Below are 15867 nucleotides of genomic sequence, written 5' to 3'. Positions count from 1 at the left end.
CTAAGTGCTCACATCGAGACGAACCACTCATAAGCAAAGCCCATTCAACACCTTATTTTAGTATTTTCTATGTGACTGCAGTTTCATTTCATAAATCGTAGAAGTACGCAGGGGCCAGAGTTTGGGATTTTCATCGTATTTACAGTCCGATTTGCACTCTAAATTTTTTAAAAACAAGCCGAGCTCATGCAGACTCCACACTCTGATACGTTTAATAGCATTTCCAGTCAAAACCTTGTACACGTCAGTAGAGCCGATGCTGTCTGCAGCTGGTAGCGCTGACTTTTAAGCCATGATTTTGGTTGTGGCGCCTGGAGGGGAGGGGGGGGGGCTAAATGCTTTAGAAATCGAGCTGGCAAACTTGTTGACAGGGTCAAGCCCCGTCTCCCCGCCGGTTTGACAAGCATCACTCCTGTGGGTTGTTAGAAAAGCTGCTGCACTTTGAGAATCCAGTTGATCCTCAAGTGCGCAGATTTTCTGGCCAGAGGGGAAGTCTTGTGTCTTGACTTCTGTTCAGATGACAGATCAGGCATTCAAAAAACAGCTCCTCATTGTAACAACAAAAAAATCTGATTGCATTAGCACAGACCTGGAGTTCATTCAGTCCACCATATAAACGCCGTACAAGCCGTTTTCATTGGCTGCGGCGGGCGTGCTCACGCTGCTGGTCTTCACCATGCAGCCAACGCTGGCCAGCGACTGCTCAGGGATGCCTTGTTTGCTGTAGCTGCACTCAATGACGAAACTGCACAACACACACAGGAAGTCAGGAGCACAAAAGGCTGCGTTTGGAACGGTGCAGATAGGAGACCCACTTCAGCGGTTCATCTCTGGTGATGACACCATACTTTAGTTTCAGGGTTTCAACAAGGGTCTGCACTTGAGCCACGTAGATCTTGGAATCGCCAGCGTCCTGCCGGAGGGGGCGGGTTAACCTCTCGGACGAATTTGTATGACGGAAACGTGCAAGATTGCAACTCACGCGACCACGAGCCCCGCATTCTGTGACCTTGAACTTAAAGATGGCGACCTTCTCGTTGACAATGACTGGCTTGCAGTCGCCCCCGGGGATAACCAGTCTCCGGGGATCCAGGGGTTGGGATGCGGAGTCATTGCGGATGGCGAAAACAAAGTGCTGATCCGCGGTACATTCTGCAGAGAGAGACGATTATCAGAAACACGTGAGATAGAACCCGACCTGGTTTTGGAAATTACCATCAATTTTGTAGTAGCAGGCCCACGTGGAAGGATCCACACAGCATCCCATCTTTTCGCAGTCGTCGGCGGGTATTCCCGGACGGCCGCAGCCGACCTGCTCCTCGGTGGGGACGGCACAGTCTGAAAGAAACCGAGGAGATGAAAACTCTCTCTACAGGCTTCTGTCGGGAAGCTTCCCGTTTCCCTCGCACTTACTCTGCGAGCTCGTCGGGTTGGTGCACTTTGGGGCCGGCTTGGGTTCCCCGGCGTCACGGTGAAACGGGTCGGCGTTAAACGTCCCTCTCCGTTCACAAGAAACCGTGGAAACCTGATTGTTGCCGAGTTCGTCCACGAACAGCAGCTGCAGGCTGAAGCGGTCGGCCTGCGGGCGCGGGACGGGGAACAATCCTCTGCAGAGAAGCTCGAGGTGTTTGTTTTGAAATGTTCATGATAGGAGTTTCTCACCCACACGTCTCACATGGCAACCGCTGAATGGGACGGTCAAGGTGTTGCGGAGGAGATTCACTTTGTATCCGCAAGATTCTGGAGCGTCCTGGACAGACACCAGGTCCTTCAAGCCTGGAGATCAGGAAAATAAAGCCCTGTGAGATCCGACATTTGCAAGGAGCCCGGGTTCACGGCGGAGAACGCACCCAGGATCATCACGTCGCCCACCGGTCCTGCAGGGAAGGAGATCCTGAAGCCAGATTCGGTGCAAAGCACAACGAGCTCGTTGCTACCTGGAGGCTTCTCAGGCTCAACCTGCCACCTCTTGTCGGGGACGCTGACCCAGGCGCCGGGGAAATCCGCCGCCCCAGAGTCCAGGTAGGCGGTGGCGACGCCTTCTATTTCATATTTTTCATCTTCAGGAAAATCATCCTTGGCGTTTTTGCCGTCTGCGTTGGACAGGCAAGCGGAGTTGACGTTTTTTTAAGCGCCCTGAGGTTTCGGTGAATGTCTCATTTTGGATTACCTGAGCGTGAGGGTGTTCCTCCCCAATCTCCCGCCTCATGAAACATTTGCATTTTACCGGCCCGCTCTCGTCCCCAGACGGAAACAAGCAGGAGCACCAGCAGCTCCACCCCGAGCCACGCCATGGATCCCGGTCAGAAGCCTGGACGAGGCAGCCGAGCGGGTAAAATGTGCCGCCTCCACATGTTGCCGCTGATTGGCCGCACCTGGAAACGGCTAACTGGGCAACAAGGGGGCCAGAGAGAGATCGTCAGGGAGAAAAACACAGGTTGGTGTTCCACATCGGCTGACTGGAGCGAGGTTAGCGCCTCAGCTTCACAGCCAGAAGGTATCTGCTGTGATTCTGCCTGTCTGTGTGGAACCTCCAAGGTCTCCCCTGGGGTTCCTTGCAAAACATGGAGGTTGTTTGTCTATATCAATGGTCCCCAAACTACATGCCGGGGGGCAGATACAGCCCATCTCCACATTTTTGCCAGAACAACAACAGAGATGCATTATGATTTTTTTTTTTTAAATTCTGGCCACGTAACATGGAACATGCACATGCATAGAACGTAACTTTCTATTCCACCCTTCTGCAGTCTGTGGCTTATCTGAAACCCCTCCCCCTAATGGTGAAAAAAATTAGGAAAGAGAAAAATAGATTCAGAATGCCGGGTATTTAACTTGGTAGGTGTATTTAACTTGGTAGGTGTTGGTATCAGTTTGGTTTTCATTGCTTTCAATTTGATATGAGAGCTGCAAACAGTTGTGTCTACAAGAAAGTCAATGTTCCTTGGTCTTTTTATCTGTGAAAAACTTGAAAAGGTTTATTTGATTATTATTTATTTCATAAATAGTGTTATTTATTTCATTTATAATGTTATTTATTTTCTGATTTTCTTTTTTTTCCTGTCAAGATCCCAGAACGGGTTAATTTTTGGGTATGTGTGGCTTGCTGGAAAACAATATGTTTACGTTTGGACATCGACGCGATTGTCACACTTTTTGTAACAAACTGGCCCGGCCTCGTCAGAGAAGGGAAAAGTTATCTGGCCGTTGCAGGAAAAAGTTTGGGGACCCCTGGTCTATATGATGTTTGTATGAGAAAACTGGTTGTCTCTCTATGAAGTGTAATTTTTTAAATTTTTTTTATCTGTGACGTGAATGACAGAGTGAATGGTTGCATGTCTTTGTATGATGTTTATGAGTGGGTGAATTGTTTTTTTTTTTCTATGTGTGAACGACTGGTGACCCCTGACCCTGAGTGCAGGATAAACGGTATAGATAATGACTGGATGAATGAATAAACGTGTACGGACAGAAGTCAAGACAAAACAAATAAACATAAGTAACTTAGTGAGACAGGACTTTATTGCATGAATTCATACAAACAGGTCTTTAATGGACACTGCAACCGAACCCCGACTTGGAGACCGTTTAAAGTCCCTCTGTGGCTTACAATCAAATCAAATCTGGCAGGGCCCACCGTTTCTAAGAGATCCTATTCCAGGAAAAGTTTACTGCACAACTGTTGAAAGAAATTCAGTTTATAATCAGGCCGTTTTTGAAAATAAATATTCTCTGAAACAAATGAGCCCTTCCAGAAGACGGTAGATGTTTCTTTAAACGAAAAGATTAAAAAAAAAAAAACATGATCTTCTTGTTTTCCAGGCGCGGGAATCACTTGTAAGAATTTGCCTTGTGTTTGGGCAAGAAGTTGAAGTTCTTGGGCACGGGTCCGAGCAGCATCTCGCTTGAGAGAGAAGAAGAACAGAGAGGTTTGCCGTGATCTGAAGCTCAGCGAGTTCTCGGAGCGGAGGGTTCGCCGCTCACCTGATCCTGACCCAGTCCCCGACGTTCTGACTCGCCATCAGGGACTCCAGGTAGTTCCTGCCCAGGTAGTAAGGTGGCCTCTCGTTAATCTTCTGCGGCACCCGCTCCAGCAGGCCCACGGGGATGTACCTGAGATAGGAGACAAGAAAAAGGACTTTTGCTGATGTTTTTTCTTTTTTTTTTTGTTTTTTTACGAGAAGCAGAAAGTAACGGTGCGGTGACACACCTGCACATGAAGGAGAGCCACTCCAGGAGGAAGGTGCGTGTCTTCTCCACGCCGCGGGTGTCCGAGCCCCAGTGCTCCAGGCCAAAGTTGGTGAAATCCCGGAGGACGTCCAGGCGCTCGGCGGACGAGATGTCCCAGTGCCTTTGCTCCTTGATCTCCGTGAAGATCCAGGGCTTTATCAGGGCTCCCCTGTGGAGGCAGCGGCGGCGTTTGCACCTGAGAACCCGGTTTGACCGCGAGCGAAAGACTCGCAGCTACGCTAACCGGTCGGACTGACCTGGCTATCATGATCCCGGAGACGCCGGTCTGTCTGGCCTTCATGGCGTCTTCGTAGGAGAGGATGTCGCCGTTACCTGCAGCCACGATAATTTATTTTCCCCCCGACTGTTATATGTCTCGATAACATTCAGGACAACGCGTTCTTTCCGAGAGCGCTAACCGAACAGGGGCAGGGGGTTGGCCAGCGAGGCGCAGGTGCGGATGTAGTCCCAGTCGGCCAGCTTGGTGTAGCGCTGTTCCCTGGACCGGCCATGCAGCTGCAAGAGAGCGAGGCCACGGCTTCAAAATAAAGCTCCTTAGCTTCCGGGACAGCTGCGCCGCGACTTACCGTGATCATGGAGACGCCCCACTGCTTCAGCTCGGGGATGAGTTTGTGAGCCACGTTGCTCTTCTCCTGGACGCCGGTGCGGATCTTGACCGTTAGCGGCACGTCGAGGACCTTTCGACGGGATGGAACGGAGTTAAGCCTCCGATTCTAGCGGGGAGGGCGGCGCGGTGAGTAAGAACGCACACTTACGTATTCCATCCCCTTGACGATCTGCTCGAACTTTCTCGTGCGCGTCATCAGGCCGCAGCCTCCGCCCTGGCGGCGAGAAAAAACGGGGGCGCGGTGACGGGACAGGTCACACAAAGGACGCGGAGGTTTCTCCTTGAGATGAGACGTACCTTCTTGTACACAAGGTCGATGGGGCAGCCCGAGTTAATGTCCACAAAGTCCACGTCGATATTGTTGTTGATGAGCTCCGCACACCTGGTCATGGTGTCGGGGAAGCAGCCCTCTACCTGGGGAAGCACATCAGCCTTCAAATCTACAGCCTGGTTGTGATGTGCGGTCAGGTGAGGCTTTCTCAGAAAAAAAAATAACGCTGAATTTCCTGATCAAATACGGGGCGGCAGGCCGAGGTTCACTTTTATCAGAGCAAAGATTAATGACATGAGTACGTACACCGTGACCTTTTACAGCCTGAAGATATCTTTCATTTTAGTGGGTAATTATTCTTGTCGAGGGGCTGTTAAGGCCAAAGAGAAGCCAAGAGGTGAGGCGGACGGTACCGTGCCGCGCTTTAGGGGGGGGCGCATGTGAGCTGGCAGGAGCAAAATAGGATAATAAATATTTCTAAATAAATCCGATAAGTGAGATCAGATAAAATAAGGAGGACTTTAACAGCAAAGTATCAGAGCTTTTTGCTGAGAAGGATAGTTTGCTTAGACTTTGCTTACAGTTAAAGGTAAGACCATGAATGTTTTCATTTTTGTGAAAAAAAAAAAAAGAGACAGGACTTGTATAAATAAATAAAATATTTGAAAATAAACACACACACTTTATCCATGTTGAGCAAAAGCTTTTAAACTCTCTTGTGTTTCGTCAGTCCCCCACCTGGACGCCGAAAAGGTCTTCGCTCTCGTGCCTCTTCAGGAGGGCCCACTCTGACATCTGCCCCTGCAGCAGGTTGGTGCACATGGCCATCTCGCCACAGGTGATGTCGGCGCCGAAGCGCTTGCACACGCGGCGGAAAGGCAGGTTTCCACACTGGTGGGAAGGGAGAGAACATAGCACATCTCGAATTTAAAATGTAACGTCATTGTGAGGAGCATGCAACGTTTGGGGGGGGGGGGGGTTCATTTTAAATCTGCATGTTTTTATAATGCATGTTTTGGCGTCCAGGGTTTTCAATCACACCATCAAACTTCTTTCTTTAATATTTCAAAGACGGGAAATAAGCGAATCCCCCCCCAAATCAGGAGTCGCTTCTTGAGAACCCAGCAAAAGTTGCAGTGTGGTAGAACTCACAGTTGTTAGGGGAGCAAGGTACAGCTTGTCTTGAAAGTCCACCTTAAACACACACAAAAAACAAACACGTTTGATATTGTCGTAAACCCAATGCAACGAAAAGACAAAAATAAAACCGCTCACATTACCACCTGAATACTTTGAACAAAAAAAATTTGGTTGCCGAATTTCTGTTTTGTCTGCTAGCATGAAAACCATTAAGTGTAAGCCTAGGAGGAGGGAGTTGAGAAGGCACCTGCTTCTTTTCACAGGATCGCAACTTGATGACGTCGGCGTCGGTCAGAGGGCCGACGGTCTTGACCGGCGCGGGGGGACGCGGGTCGCCCTGCAACGAAGCAGCACCAGGAGTTTCTCACTATATTGATGACCTGCAGTTACATTTAAGGTAGGCTGATGTGTGTTTTTCTTCTCGGATCGTTTTTTTTTTTTTTTACCGGTGTTTCTGCAGGGGTAGATTCGGATCCCGTGGATGCCGGGGGATCTGGGCACACATCAACGGCAGCTGGGGGTGCAAAGCGTTTGAGTCAGAAACTGACCTGCTGCAGCTTTGTATTGAAGAAGCCTCATAAATCTCTTCCAACGATCGCTTCCAACTGGCGGAATGACAAAATAATCCAATTTCTCCTTCTTACCTTTTCCCGCTTGTTCTTTCTTGTCTTTGTTATTTGAAAGCGTCTTCAGGTACTCGGCGGACTTTTTGAAAGCGACCGAGTGCTTCCTCAGGCGATTCTGGAGGTCTTTGCTCAGGACGTTCCTCACCGGAGTCCTGTCCTCGTTGGCCTTGATGAGCTCGCCGTTCTCCACCGTTCTGAGGTCGGGCGTGGTGTGTGCCTTGGCGAAGCGGCACGTGAGGCCGAACCCGCATTTCCCGAAGGTGTCGAAGAGGTAGCAGCGCGCCCCGATGTCGTCCGGCTTGCCGGCCATGTACTCGCCCACGTCGTGGTAGAAACAGCACTTGTCTCCGAAGGGACACTCTTTACTTTTCTGAAAAGTCGTGAGAAGCGGTGAAGAGACAAGGACGGCGAGTTTGCAGAGGTCGGTGCTTCACCTCGTACCTGTATAACCGAAAGGCAGAGTCGTTTCTCATCGTAGTCGGTAGGCTTCCTGTGCGGCCGGGATTTATTCTGACCACGGAGTCTTTTACCATCCGGCCTTCCCCCTTTATTCAACTCCTCGCCGTCCAGTTTGACCTTTTTGCATTCCGGCTCTTCGACGGAGCTCTCCTCCCGCTTTGCCAGGGTTTCATTGTCACCCACGTTCTCGCCTTTTGAGTCTTGCCACTCGGAGTCAAGGAACGCATGAAATTTGTCTTTGGTTGTTATAAATCTGTGAGACGAGATGGAAAAACAATTATTATTGTTTGTGTGTATAGTGTATTCATGTTTATTGTTAAATGGCCCAGAAAAACCCATTCAACCAGGTGAGTGTGCTCTGTTAAAATCACCATATGGCTCCCTTCTGATTACATTAATAAAAATGCCATTAATAAATGCCTGAGGTGACTATCAGGCAATGAGAGAAATGCAGTGCAGTTTGAGGTTTTACCAGCAAAGCCAATTTGTTTAATCCAATCCGACACAAAATCATTACAAATAACCAAAAGCTTTTTGCTAATTATTTGTGTGTGTAGGTGTATTTGTATTTTTTTAGTCATTTCCGCCAAGCTATGGGCTACTCCTCTGATTTACAATGTTTTTTTTGAATTTTAAGAAGTTTAAGATACTATAAATACTATAATGATTATTAATAATGTCAAAAACCATTATGTGCATTGATCCAGGAACAAGTAAAAAGCAGATTGGTAAACAAAACATAACATTGAAATACACAAAAAGGTAATACAGTTAGTATTACGCTTGATAAATATGTGATAAATCCCATCCGCCTTTTTCTTCCTGTGATTTCAAGTGACCTCGATTTCTTTTCTTGTGCATGGGAATTTAAATACGAGTTTTGAAGTGACTTACTCCGGTCTCAGGGATGCCTCACCCTTGACTACACCGTCTGCAGCCTTTGCAGCTGGTTCTACTTCAACCTTTTCCATCTGGAATTCTATAATCCTACCTGTGCAAAAAAACAACAAAAAACAACACGCCGAGCTACACATCAAGAAGGAAACTTTGACACTTATAATTATTTCCAAGATGCATAACCGTTGGAGTTATTTAGTGGCACATCCCGGTGCAGTATTTTATTTTTAAATGTTGCCTTATATTATTTTGAGGTGTATCTCACCTGTTACTCCTGAAGATGAATAGGCAGTTACTGTTCCATGTTGCGCTGTCAATTCTACAAACCGGCTAAGAAGCTAACAGCTACCGGAAGGTTGTCAATAATTAAAAAAACAAACAATATGCAGCAGCTGAAGTTATATTTATATTAAAAAAATAACGATATCCACGGTTGAGTCTGGATGAATGTGAAGGACTTTCCACTGCAGCAACACACAGTAAACACGCACTGCGATCCGCGGCGTGAGGAAGTGACGGTGCAACAGTTAGTAAGTGTCCGGGGGAAACAAGCAGGCAACATTGGTTCCGCCTCCAGAGGTTCCTGAAACGTAAAACTCGTTTTTGTGTTGATTATATCGCGTCGTCTTGATGTTTACAAAACAAACAAAGCCTAATTCTGCTTAATTATCGTGACAGTTCTATAATGTCTATCTTGAGAAAACGTACAGGTTCAATTTTGAATAAGTTGGATGCAAATTGAGGCGTCACCTCCATGAGACGTCACTTTTATTAGAAAGGGGTGATGGAAAAATGTTATTCCTCATTACAGTGATGCAGAATATTAGCATATGAAGGAAATGCTGATAATCTGGTTTTCCTTGAGGAATGCATGTTTAATAATTTAACAGTCAGCAGATGATGCAACAACTCTTATAAATTGCATGTCATTGCATATTTTGTTCATTGCTATTTATTTTTGTTATTTATATTGTTGTTTAGTTCTAGTTGTGTATTTTTCACCCTCACTGCTCCTTGATGTTGTCCATCATCATCCCAGATGTTATTGTCTCCTGTCTTTTTATCTGCTGTCTACTTATTCGTGGATCTTTTTTATTTTATTTTTTTGTCTTGCTATCTCCCATCTTCTGCCTTTTTATTTCTATTTGTTTCCTTTTTTGACATAATTGTTAAGCTGCTGTGACAACAGAATTTCCCCTATGGGGGTCAATAAGGTTTATCTTATCATATTAGTGTTTCAGATTTCAGCCTCCGTTCCATATTTTATTTTAAGTGTCATGAAGAAGGGGTTGTTGTGGGAGGAGAGTGATGGCTGCACAGATCCATATTGCAAACAGCATGGGCTTTGAAAGAATTTCAGGATCATTCTTAAAACATTTACTGACTTTATATACCAGCATGGACAATGACAGGCATATGAATTTAACATAACTTAATCGTACACCTAATCGTTCTTTGAGACTTTCATGGATACTCTAAAAGTGAACAAAAGAAGCCTCAGAAATGATATTTCAGTCAGTACAGAACTGGAAGAGATGTAATCAAAAGAATCAGTAACAATTAAAATGGCTACTACACTGGGTCATCTTGGGTCAAAATAAGCTTTCCAATCTTTGCATCGAACCGCTTTCGGCTGGAGTCCAGGATGTTGATCCCTTTGGCCTGGAAGTCATATCCGACCTTCCGGAGTTCCTCTAAGCGCCCGGTGATGTTTTGTATGCTGTAGTCCAAGACCTTGGGCTTGTCCATGATCTGCTTCATAGTAATGCCTCCTTTCAGGAGACAGTCTATCTTAGAGCTCAGCGTATCGGGGCCGATGTACAGAATCATTGGGTAGCTCATGATCATTTTTTTTATCTCGGCTTTCCGGCAGCCGAGGGCGACCATTTTCTGCTGAAGGCTATTGAAGTTCTTTTTCAGGTAGTCATTCGAGAGATCGATAATTTCAGCTCCTGGACCTTGGAGGAGAGTTAGCAGTTCAGAGTCGTTCAGTTTGAGAGAGCCTTTAAGGGTGTTAATGTTTGTATTCACCCTCTTTGTGCTTCGGATCAGAATGTAGAGGTTTCTTGAAATGACTGCTTTGGCAAACAGCTCTGGATTCTCCCCACCAAGCTCGACGCAGATGTCTTCCAGAAATTCCACCATCTGCCTGTTGAGCTCCAAACTATTGGAGAATGTCCGTGGTGCTGTGGTCAGAAGCCGGTGGAGATCTTTGGAGCTGAGTCCCAGTGAGGACAGGTAAGCAATGTTTTTCTCTAAGTTCCCGTTATCGCTTGAGCGGAAGAAAGACTCGGGGGAGCGATCCAGAATGGTAACAATCTCTGAATCTGTCTGGAAGATATTCCTCCACAGCTGCCAGCGCTGCTCCAAATGGTCAATGGAGCGGGTGATGGCGCGGGGGTAACGCGATATGATGCTGGCGATCACTTTGCGGCTGGCGCCTTTGCTCTGCAGGAACTGAGCGAGGCCCTGCTCATTGGTGAAGGCTTTGCGGAGAACCCCTGGCTGGCGTTGGCGTGCCATCTTCACGTCAACGCCCAAAAGACACAGGTTCTCAAGGAGAGATTCATTCTCAGGACTGCAGGCTGCAGTTGGCTGTTCAATACTTGTAGTAACACTGCAAAGCCTCCTGGGAAGTAGGAACCATGTGAAATATGGGGCAATGATTCCTAAGGTTTGCTTCAATGTGACTGACGGTTGGAGCCTGAGAAGCACCTTGACTCCCGTGACAGCGGCCATCTTTAAAGCAGAGGGCTTTCACTGTGACATCATTCTGTAAGAAAACAAATGGAAATGAAAATGTCAGAGATATCTAGCTTAAGAAAGAGGTACTGATGCAATAACAAGTCTAATTCATGTCACGATTTTTGGGATTTGTAATCCTTTTGTACTACAAATTCGAGGAAACTTAACTGGATTCATAAGTGATGTGATTTACAATTCATACTTGCTAATTATAAACACGATGAATGTTTTATTGAAGGCCTAATGATTGTTGATAATCCAATGACAGCTTTAATATTGTTATATTATTTAAATTCCCCCAATTGCACATCTTTCCATGGTATATTCAATACTTATCAAATCCGGCATATTTTCTCATGTTAAAGAAAGAAATGCATGCAAAATGGATGTGCTGTACAGTCCATCATTTCTTCAAAATCTCATATTTTGATAGAAAAGGGAATATTGTCAAACGAAAAATGATTTTCTCAAATCTTGAAAAAGTGACTTTGTTGACATTTGAATTATTCGTTTCTAACTTATAGGATTTGATCATTTAGTCATTCTATTTCATTTTTTTATAAGGGGACCGCATACAAATATGATCAAACACGTTTACTGACGTATCTCTTATACTGACAATTTATCGGAAAGAAAACTTAAGGAAAAGCAGCGGCTAGCGGGGATCGAAAGCAAACCCTTGTGACGTTGAGTTAATATTAGCTAACGGTCTCACGGTCTCAAGATCAATTTCATCAGAAGAAAAAGGGGTTCTGTGTGAAAATACTTCACTCGGTGAAATTCTGATGATTAAAATGTAAAGCGGGCTGAAAGTGAAATCACAATAATTTTCATAATAATCGCTAGCCCGGAAATGTTGCTATAAAATCTGTCCATACGATTTTCCAACGACTAAGCTTGGCGTTACTTTCGGTTTTGTGCTTCCAAGTAAAATACCCCGAATACCGGAATGTAACTTCCTGACAGTGTTTCTACGAAGATGTGCAGCTGTACGTATCTTTACCGGATTGTTTCTCAAAATGTTACACTTTAAATAGACATATACAGACCTACAGCACGTACCAACCAAGTTTAGTTTCACTCTTGAACGTAGCAAGCCCCTCTAACACGGATACTTCCGCTTAGTCTTCTTCTACTTCCGGTTTATCAGCCACTCGCTGCCGTTCAAACACCAATGAGTTAGAATAATAATAATCATTAATAGTATTAATGATAAAAAAACAAACTAATCTTCCCGTCATTATTATTAGTGTTGATAATAATGACGTTAAGATTAGTTTGTTTTTAATATTAATAATATTAATATTAATAATAATAATAAAAATAATAATAATAATGGTGATAAAAAACAAACTAATCATAACGTCGTTATTATTTCTACTAATAGTAATATAGCGTTTTTAGTCAGGGATACATTTTATTTATTAGCGTCTTTCTTAAAACTCAATTATAAACGACAATACAGAACAGTGGATGAAAACAAATACAGACAAAACAACAGACAGATAAAACGGCAGCGGATAAAAGTGACATAAAGTAGAAAAATGAAAGACAGTGAATACAGGTCCTTGCAATTACAGAAAAAAACAAACAAATAATTTACTGGGTAATTTGCAAAGAGTATTCCTGTACCTCACCGTGTGTATGGTACTTGCAATAACAAACGGCCTTAATATGATTATGAAAATACAATTAGAAGAACATTAGACGGTGTAGCCTTGTGAACAGACGATTAAATTTTCATGTCGAGTCAGTTTTTCTTCTGCATCTGGGAAATAAAGCAGAACATTTGCCATGTGGCGTATCCGGCAGCTTGAATCTGAAAAACCCACTGACCCGTGCCCCCTCATCGCTGAAGAGTCCCTCCTCGCATGAATAATGTAACATGCCGAAGATATCCGTATGACTGAGGTGAGTGTGGCGTTTTAGTTGAAATTGGCTTCTTAAGTGATAAAATAACAAAATGTTATTCCGTCTGATTCATCAACAGGGCACAGTTCACTTCCATTAGCATTTTGAGTTCCACTTCCTCACACTTATCCAAAACCCAATTTCGTCCCACTGAGCAAGTTGCTGATTATATAGCTGTCACTGCTCTACTGAGACCCCTACGTACAATTCCTATACCTTAATAGAACTGTGTGTGGTACTATCATTTTACACCGTATCACTTCTAATCAGGGGATGTATCTTCGTAATCATATCCGTTTGCTTTTCTTTCCACCCCCGTCTCCATCAAGGATCCCACATCTATTTTTAGTCTTTCCCGTCTGAAATTACGAAATATATTTTGTCACAGTGATTCAATGAAAAAAGTGCTTGTGTGTTTTTAATGTTACACAGACATTGTGTCCATCTGTTGTGGTCTGGCAGGCTAAAATTGCTCCCTCCTGACATCGTACTCCATCGTGTAATCAATAATTTAGAACCTGACAATACTTCCAAGTGCCCTGCACTTCCTGGTGATACCGTGGCAAAGACAGACAGTGTTTACAGGTGGGGTCAAATTGAGAAGAATGTCAAAAAGAAGATGGGTGGAATTCAAGATCTGTCAGACTATAAGCTGTTCAGCACCTGTGAGTCGAAGACAAGGAGCGTCGTCGTCGTCATCCTCATCTGCTGCTGCTGGTACGTTAAAAATGACAGCCAAGAGGCAAAATTGTAATATATGGTGTGAACTTTGGTTTTTCTTTTCTTTTCCTTCGATAAAATCTAAATTAGAGATGTCACACTGATCCATGAAGCAAAATATCACTTTAGCCGCCAAAGATGTTTTGTTTGATTCATCCCTTTTTCACCGAGACCTTATTGATGACCAACAAGTTGCTATTTATGTGGATTTAGGAGGTTCTAAATAAATCAAGTTCGCATTGGACAATCCGAGAACTAATGAAGAAAGTAAAATAATAGATCTGGATCATTGAAAATGTTTTTATTTCTCAGGTTATAAGTCAGGAATGATATTGACCTATATCCTATGATTTTCTCAAAACAACAAATTATTTATTCTATTTATATTTCAAAGTCTTCTTGGATCAACACTTGTGTATTTCTACTTTTTGATGTTGAGCTTCTCGCTGACTATCTGTAAGCTGTGGGATTCTTATATTGACTCGTCAGATGTAATTTGGACGGATTATTTACGGTGTAAAAATAAAAACCTTGTGAAAAAGTAATGCAAAAGCTTATACTCTTGTCGATATAATGGAGTGATAGATGACAATTCCTCAGTTTTCTGATTTTTTTTCAGCTATTTAGCTCATCACTACCATTATATTGATTCTTATCCTCATGGATTTAAACCCTGCAACTCTTTCTTTACCATAAACTGCGTTTCGATTAGCAAGCACCCAAATAATAAAGTAAACAATTCTTGTCCAATGGAGATCACCTAGATGCATCTGAAGCATTTTCAACACTTTTGGCTCTTTCTTTTATTAAAGCAACACATTTGACAAATAATCATCGGTAATACCCGGGTTTTTAATCGACAAAACTAATATCAACCCTCGTTCATTCATGCTTTTCTAGCATTTCGCTGGTTGTTCGAGCCAGCGCCGGTCCGTGAACTCGCCACCGTGAGACACTGATTTCACCCACATTTCTTCCTGTCCTTGAAGGCAACACCAGTGAAAGGCGCGCGCGGGGGGCGTGGCTAGTGTAAAGGAACCTAGACGACGTCATCACAGTCGGGTCTCATGTTTACGTGGAAAACATGGCCGCTGACTAGCAACCAGGAGACAGCCCATTACAAAATGCTAGTGGAAGAGTCCGGCGGCGAGCTGGAAGTTGAATAACAAACACCAAAACAACAGCCGCCGGGTGGTTTTCGCTGAAAATTTCGCATGAAGCAGTTTTCCTCTTGTTTTAGCCACAGAGACGATGGAGGACGAGGAGCGGCAAAAGAAGCTAGAGGCCGGTAAAGCAAAGGTAGGACTGTCACTCTTGGATGTCCGCAAAGCACACTTCCACATTTATTTTGAGTTTAAGATGAGTATTTAATGTGGTTTTCTCATTGTTGGGTCTGTCAGCTGTTAGTCGCCCGGCCCCCTCCCCTTCGGTCCCCCCGCAGCTGTCAACATGCGCCCCTGCTCTGACAGCCGGGGGCTAGCATAGCCGCTGCTAGCCACATACTCCTTTGTCATGCTGCCTGTTGGATACCAGCATGTCTCCAAATTTCAAAACAACAAAATAAAAACCAAAACGTGTCTTTGGGTGCAGGCGATGTGACATGACGCCAAGCCGTCCCGACGTAATTAGAGGCTTAAAGGCCAAAAGAGGTGAGCCAGGCGGGCAGGTGTAACAGGATATACAGGACGCAACCCCGGTAGCTTAAGCCACGACCTGCATGCCAGACCTGGGCTGCATTTACTTTTGGAAAGAAAATCACCGATCCACGGATCATCCCGGGGAGAAGGACTCGCCCTGCACCACAATTTCCTCTTTGAATTCCTCCGTTGAGGATTGATTCCTTCACTTGTTAAAGTTGCCGCTGGCGTGAAACTGTTCCCCCTCGATGTGATGAATGGAAGCCTGCTCTGTCAGTGCCCTCTATGCTCATTCCTGCATCCCAAATGGAGTGCAAACCCACGATAAATGGTTCTGACCTTTGCCAGTCTCTCAAAGAATCCTTAACACAACTGTGCACAATGTGTGTCTCAGCCTGACCCTGGGATGATAAACAGCATGATAGAACCCAGGTCTCTCTGGCCTCCTGGGATGAATCATGTTAACCTTGGTTAAAGGTTGCTGATATTTCAACTGATTAACCTTCAGCTTTTGTGAAGCCGTGATCTCCAAAACCTCTCTACATAGTTTGCTGCTGCTGAGATTCAGGGTAAAGAGAATCACTAAACTTGAGATAGCAAAGA

The 15867-nt window shown here is 44.7% G+C and overlaps 4 protein-coding genes across 9 annotated transcripts in view; 1 reads left to right on the top strand and 3 right to left on the bottom strand.

The window, feature by feature from the left end:
- Nucleotides 1–600: 600 nt before the first annotated feature.
- LOC147216140 (zona pellucida sperm-binding protein 4-like) lies at nucleotides 601–2294 on the bottom strand. Its single transcript, XM_086177585.1, has 8 exons — nucleotides 2171–2294; nucleotides 1851–2093; nucleotides 1667–1776; nucleotides 1414–1579; nucleotides 1216–1338; nucleotides 983–1152; nucleotides 816–913; nucleotides 601–745 (listed from the first exon to the last, which is right to left on the bottom strand). The coding sequence occupies exons 1-8, from the start codon at nucleotides 2292–2294 to the stop codon at nucleotides 601–603; spliced, it is 1179 nt and encodes a 392-aa protein (XP_086033711.1).
- A 1209-nt stretch (nucleotides 2295–3503) lies between these two features.
- dus3l (dihydrouridine synthase 3-like (S. cerevisiae)) lies at nucleotides 3504–8752 on the bottom strand. Its single transcript, XM_086177778.1, has 16 exons — nucleotides 8517–8752; nucleotides 8249–8345; nucleotides 7337–7607; nucleotides 6914–7265; nucleotides 6716–6783; nucleotides 6517–6606; nucleotides 6282–6323; nucleotides 5868–6020; nucleotides 5156–5272; nucleotides 5007–5072; nucleotides 4818–4928; nucleotides 4650–4746; nucleotides 4488–4563; nucleotides 4211–4399; nucleotides 3985–4113; nucleotides 3504–3904 (listed from the first exon to the last, which is right to left on the bottom strand). The coding sequence occupies exons 2-16, from the start codon at nucleotides 8323–8325 to the stop codon at nucleotides 3832–3834; spliced, it is 1911 nt and encodes a 636-aa protein (XP_086033904.1). The 5' UTR covers nucleotides 8326–8345; nucleotides 8517–8752; the 3' UTR covers nucleotides 3504–3831.
- Nucleotides 8753–9619: 867 nt separating this feature from the next.
- Nucleotides 9620–12119, bottom strand: mterf1 (mitochondrial transcription termination factor 1). Of its 2 annotated transcripts, none has more exons than XM_086177770.1 (2): nucleotides 12059–12119; nucleotides 9620–11024 (listed from the first exon to the last, which is right to left on the bottom strand). In XM_086177770.1, the coding sequence occupies exon 2, from the start codon at nucleotides 10988–10990 to the stop codon at nucleotides 9824–9826; it is 1167 nt and encodes a 388-aa protein (XP_086033896.1). In that variant the 5' UTR covers nucleotides 10991–11024; nucleotides 12059–12119; the 3' UTR covers nucleotides 9620–9823. The 2 variants fall into 2 exon arrangements, with proteins under 2 accessions (XP_086033896.1, XP_086033897.1); XM_086177771.1 differs by having other exon boundaries at nucleotides 12046–12103.
- A 2580-nt stretch (nucleotides 12120–14699) lies between these two features.
- Nucleotides 14700–15867, top strand: part of akap9 (A kinase (PRKA) anchor protein 9) — a 54180-nt gene continuing 53012 nt past the window's right edge. For all 5 annotated transcript variants that reach the window (XR_015109187.1, XM_086178466.1, XM_086178465.1 and 2 more), the window contains exon 1: nucleotides 14700–14926. Coding sequence is in view for 4 of the 5 variants with exons in the window: in XM_086178466.1 (XP_086034592.1) it covers nucleotides 14879–14926 (48 nt within the window). In the remaining variant the exon portion in view is untranslated. The remainder of the gene's footprint in view (nucleotides 14927–15867) is intronic.

The sequence above is a fragment of the Fistularia commersonii genome, chromosome 30 (assembly GCF_037954325.1).
Source record: "Fistularia commersonii isolate RoL2024-O1a breed Wild chromosome 30, RoL_Fcom_v1.0, whole genome shotgun sequence".
NCBI classification, from domain to species: Eukaryota; Metazoa; Chordata; class Actinopteri; order Syngnathiformes; family Fistulariidae; genus Fistularia; species Fistularia commersonii.
The sequence above is the reverse complement of the archived record's forward strand: the minus strand, read 5'-3'. Positions and strand labels throughout refer to the sequence as shown.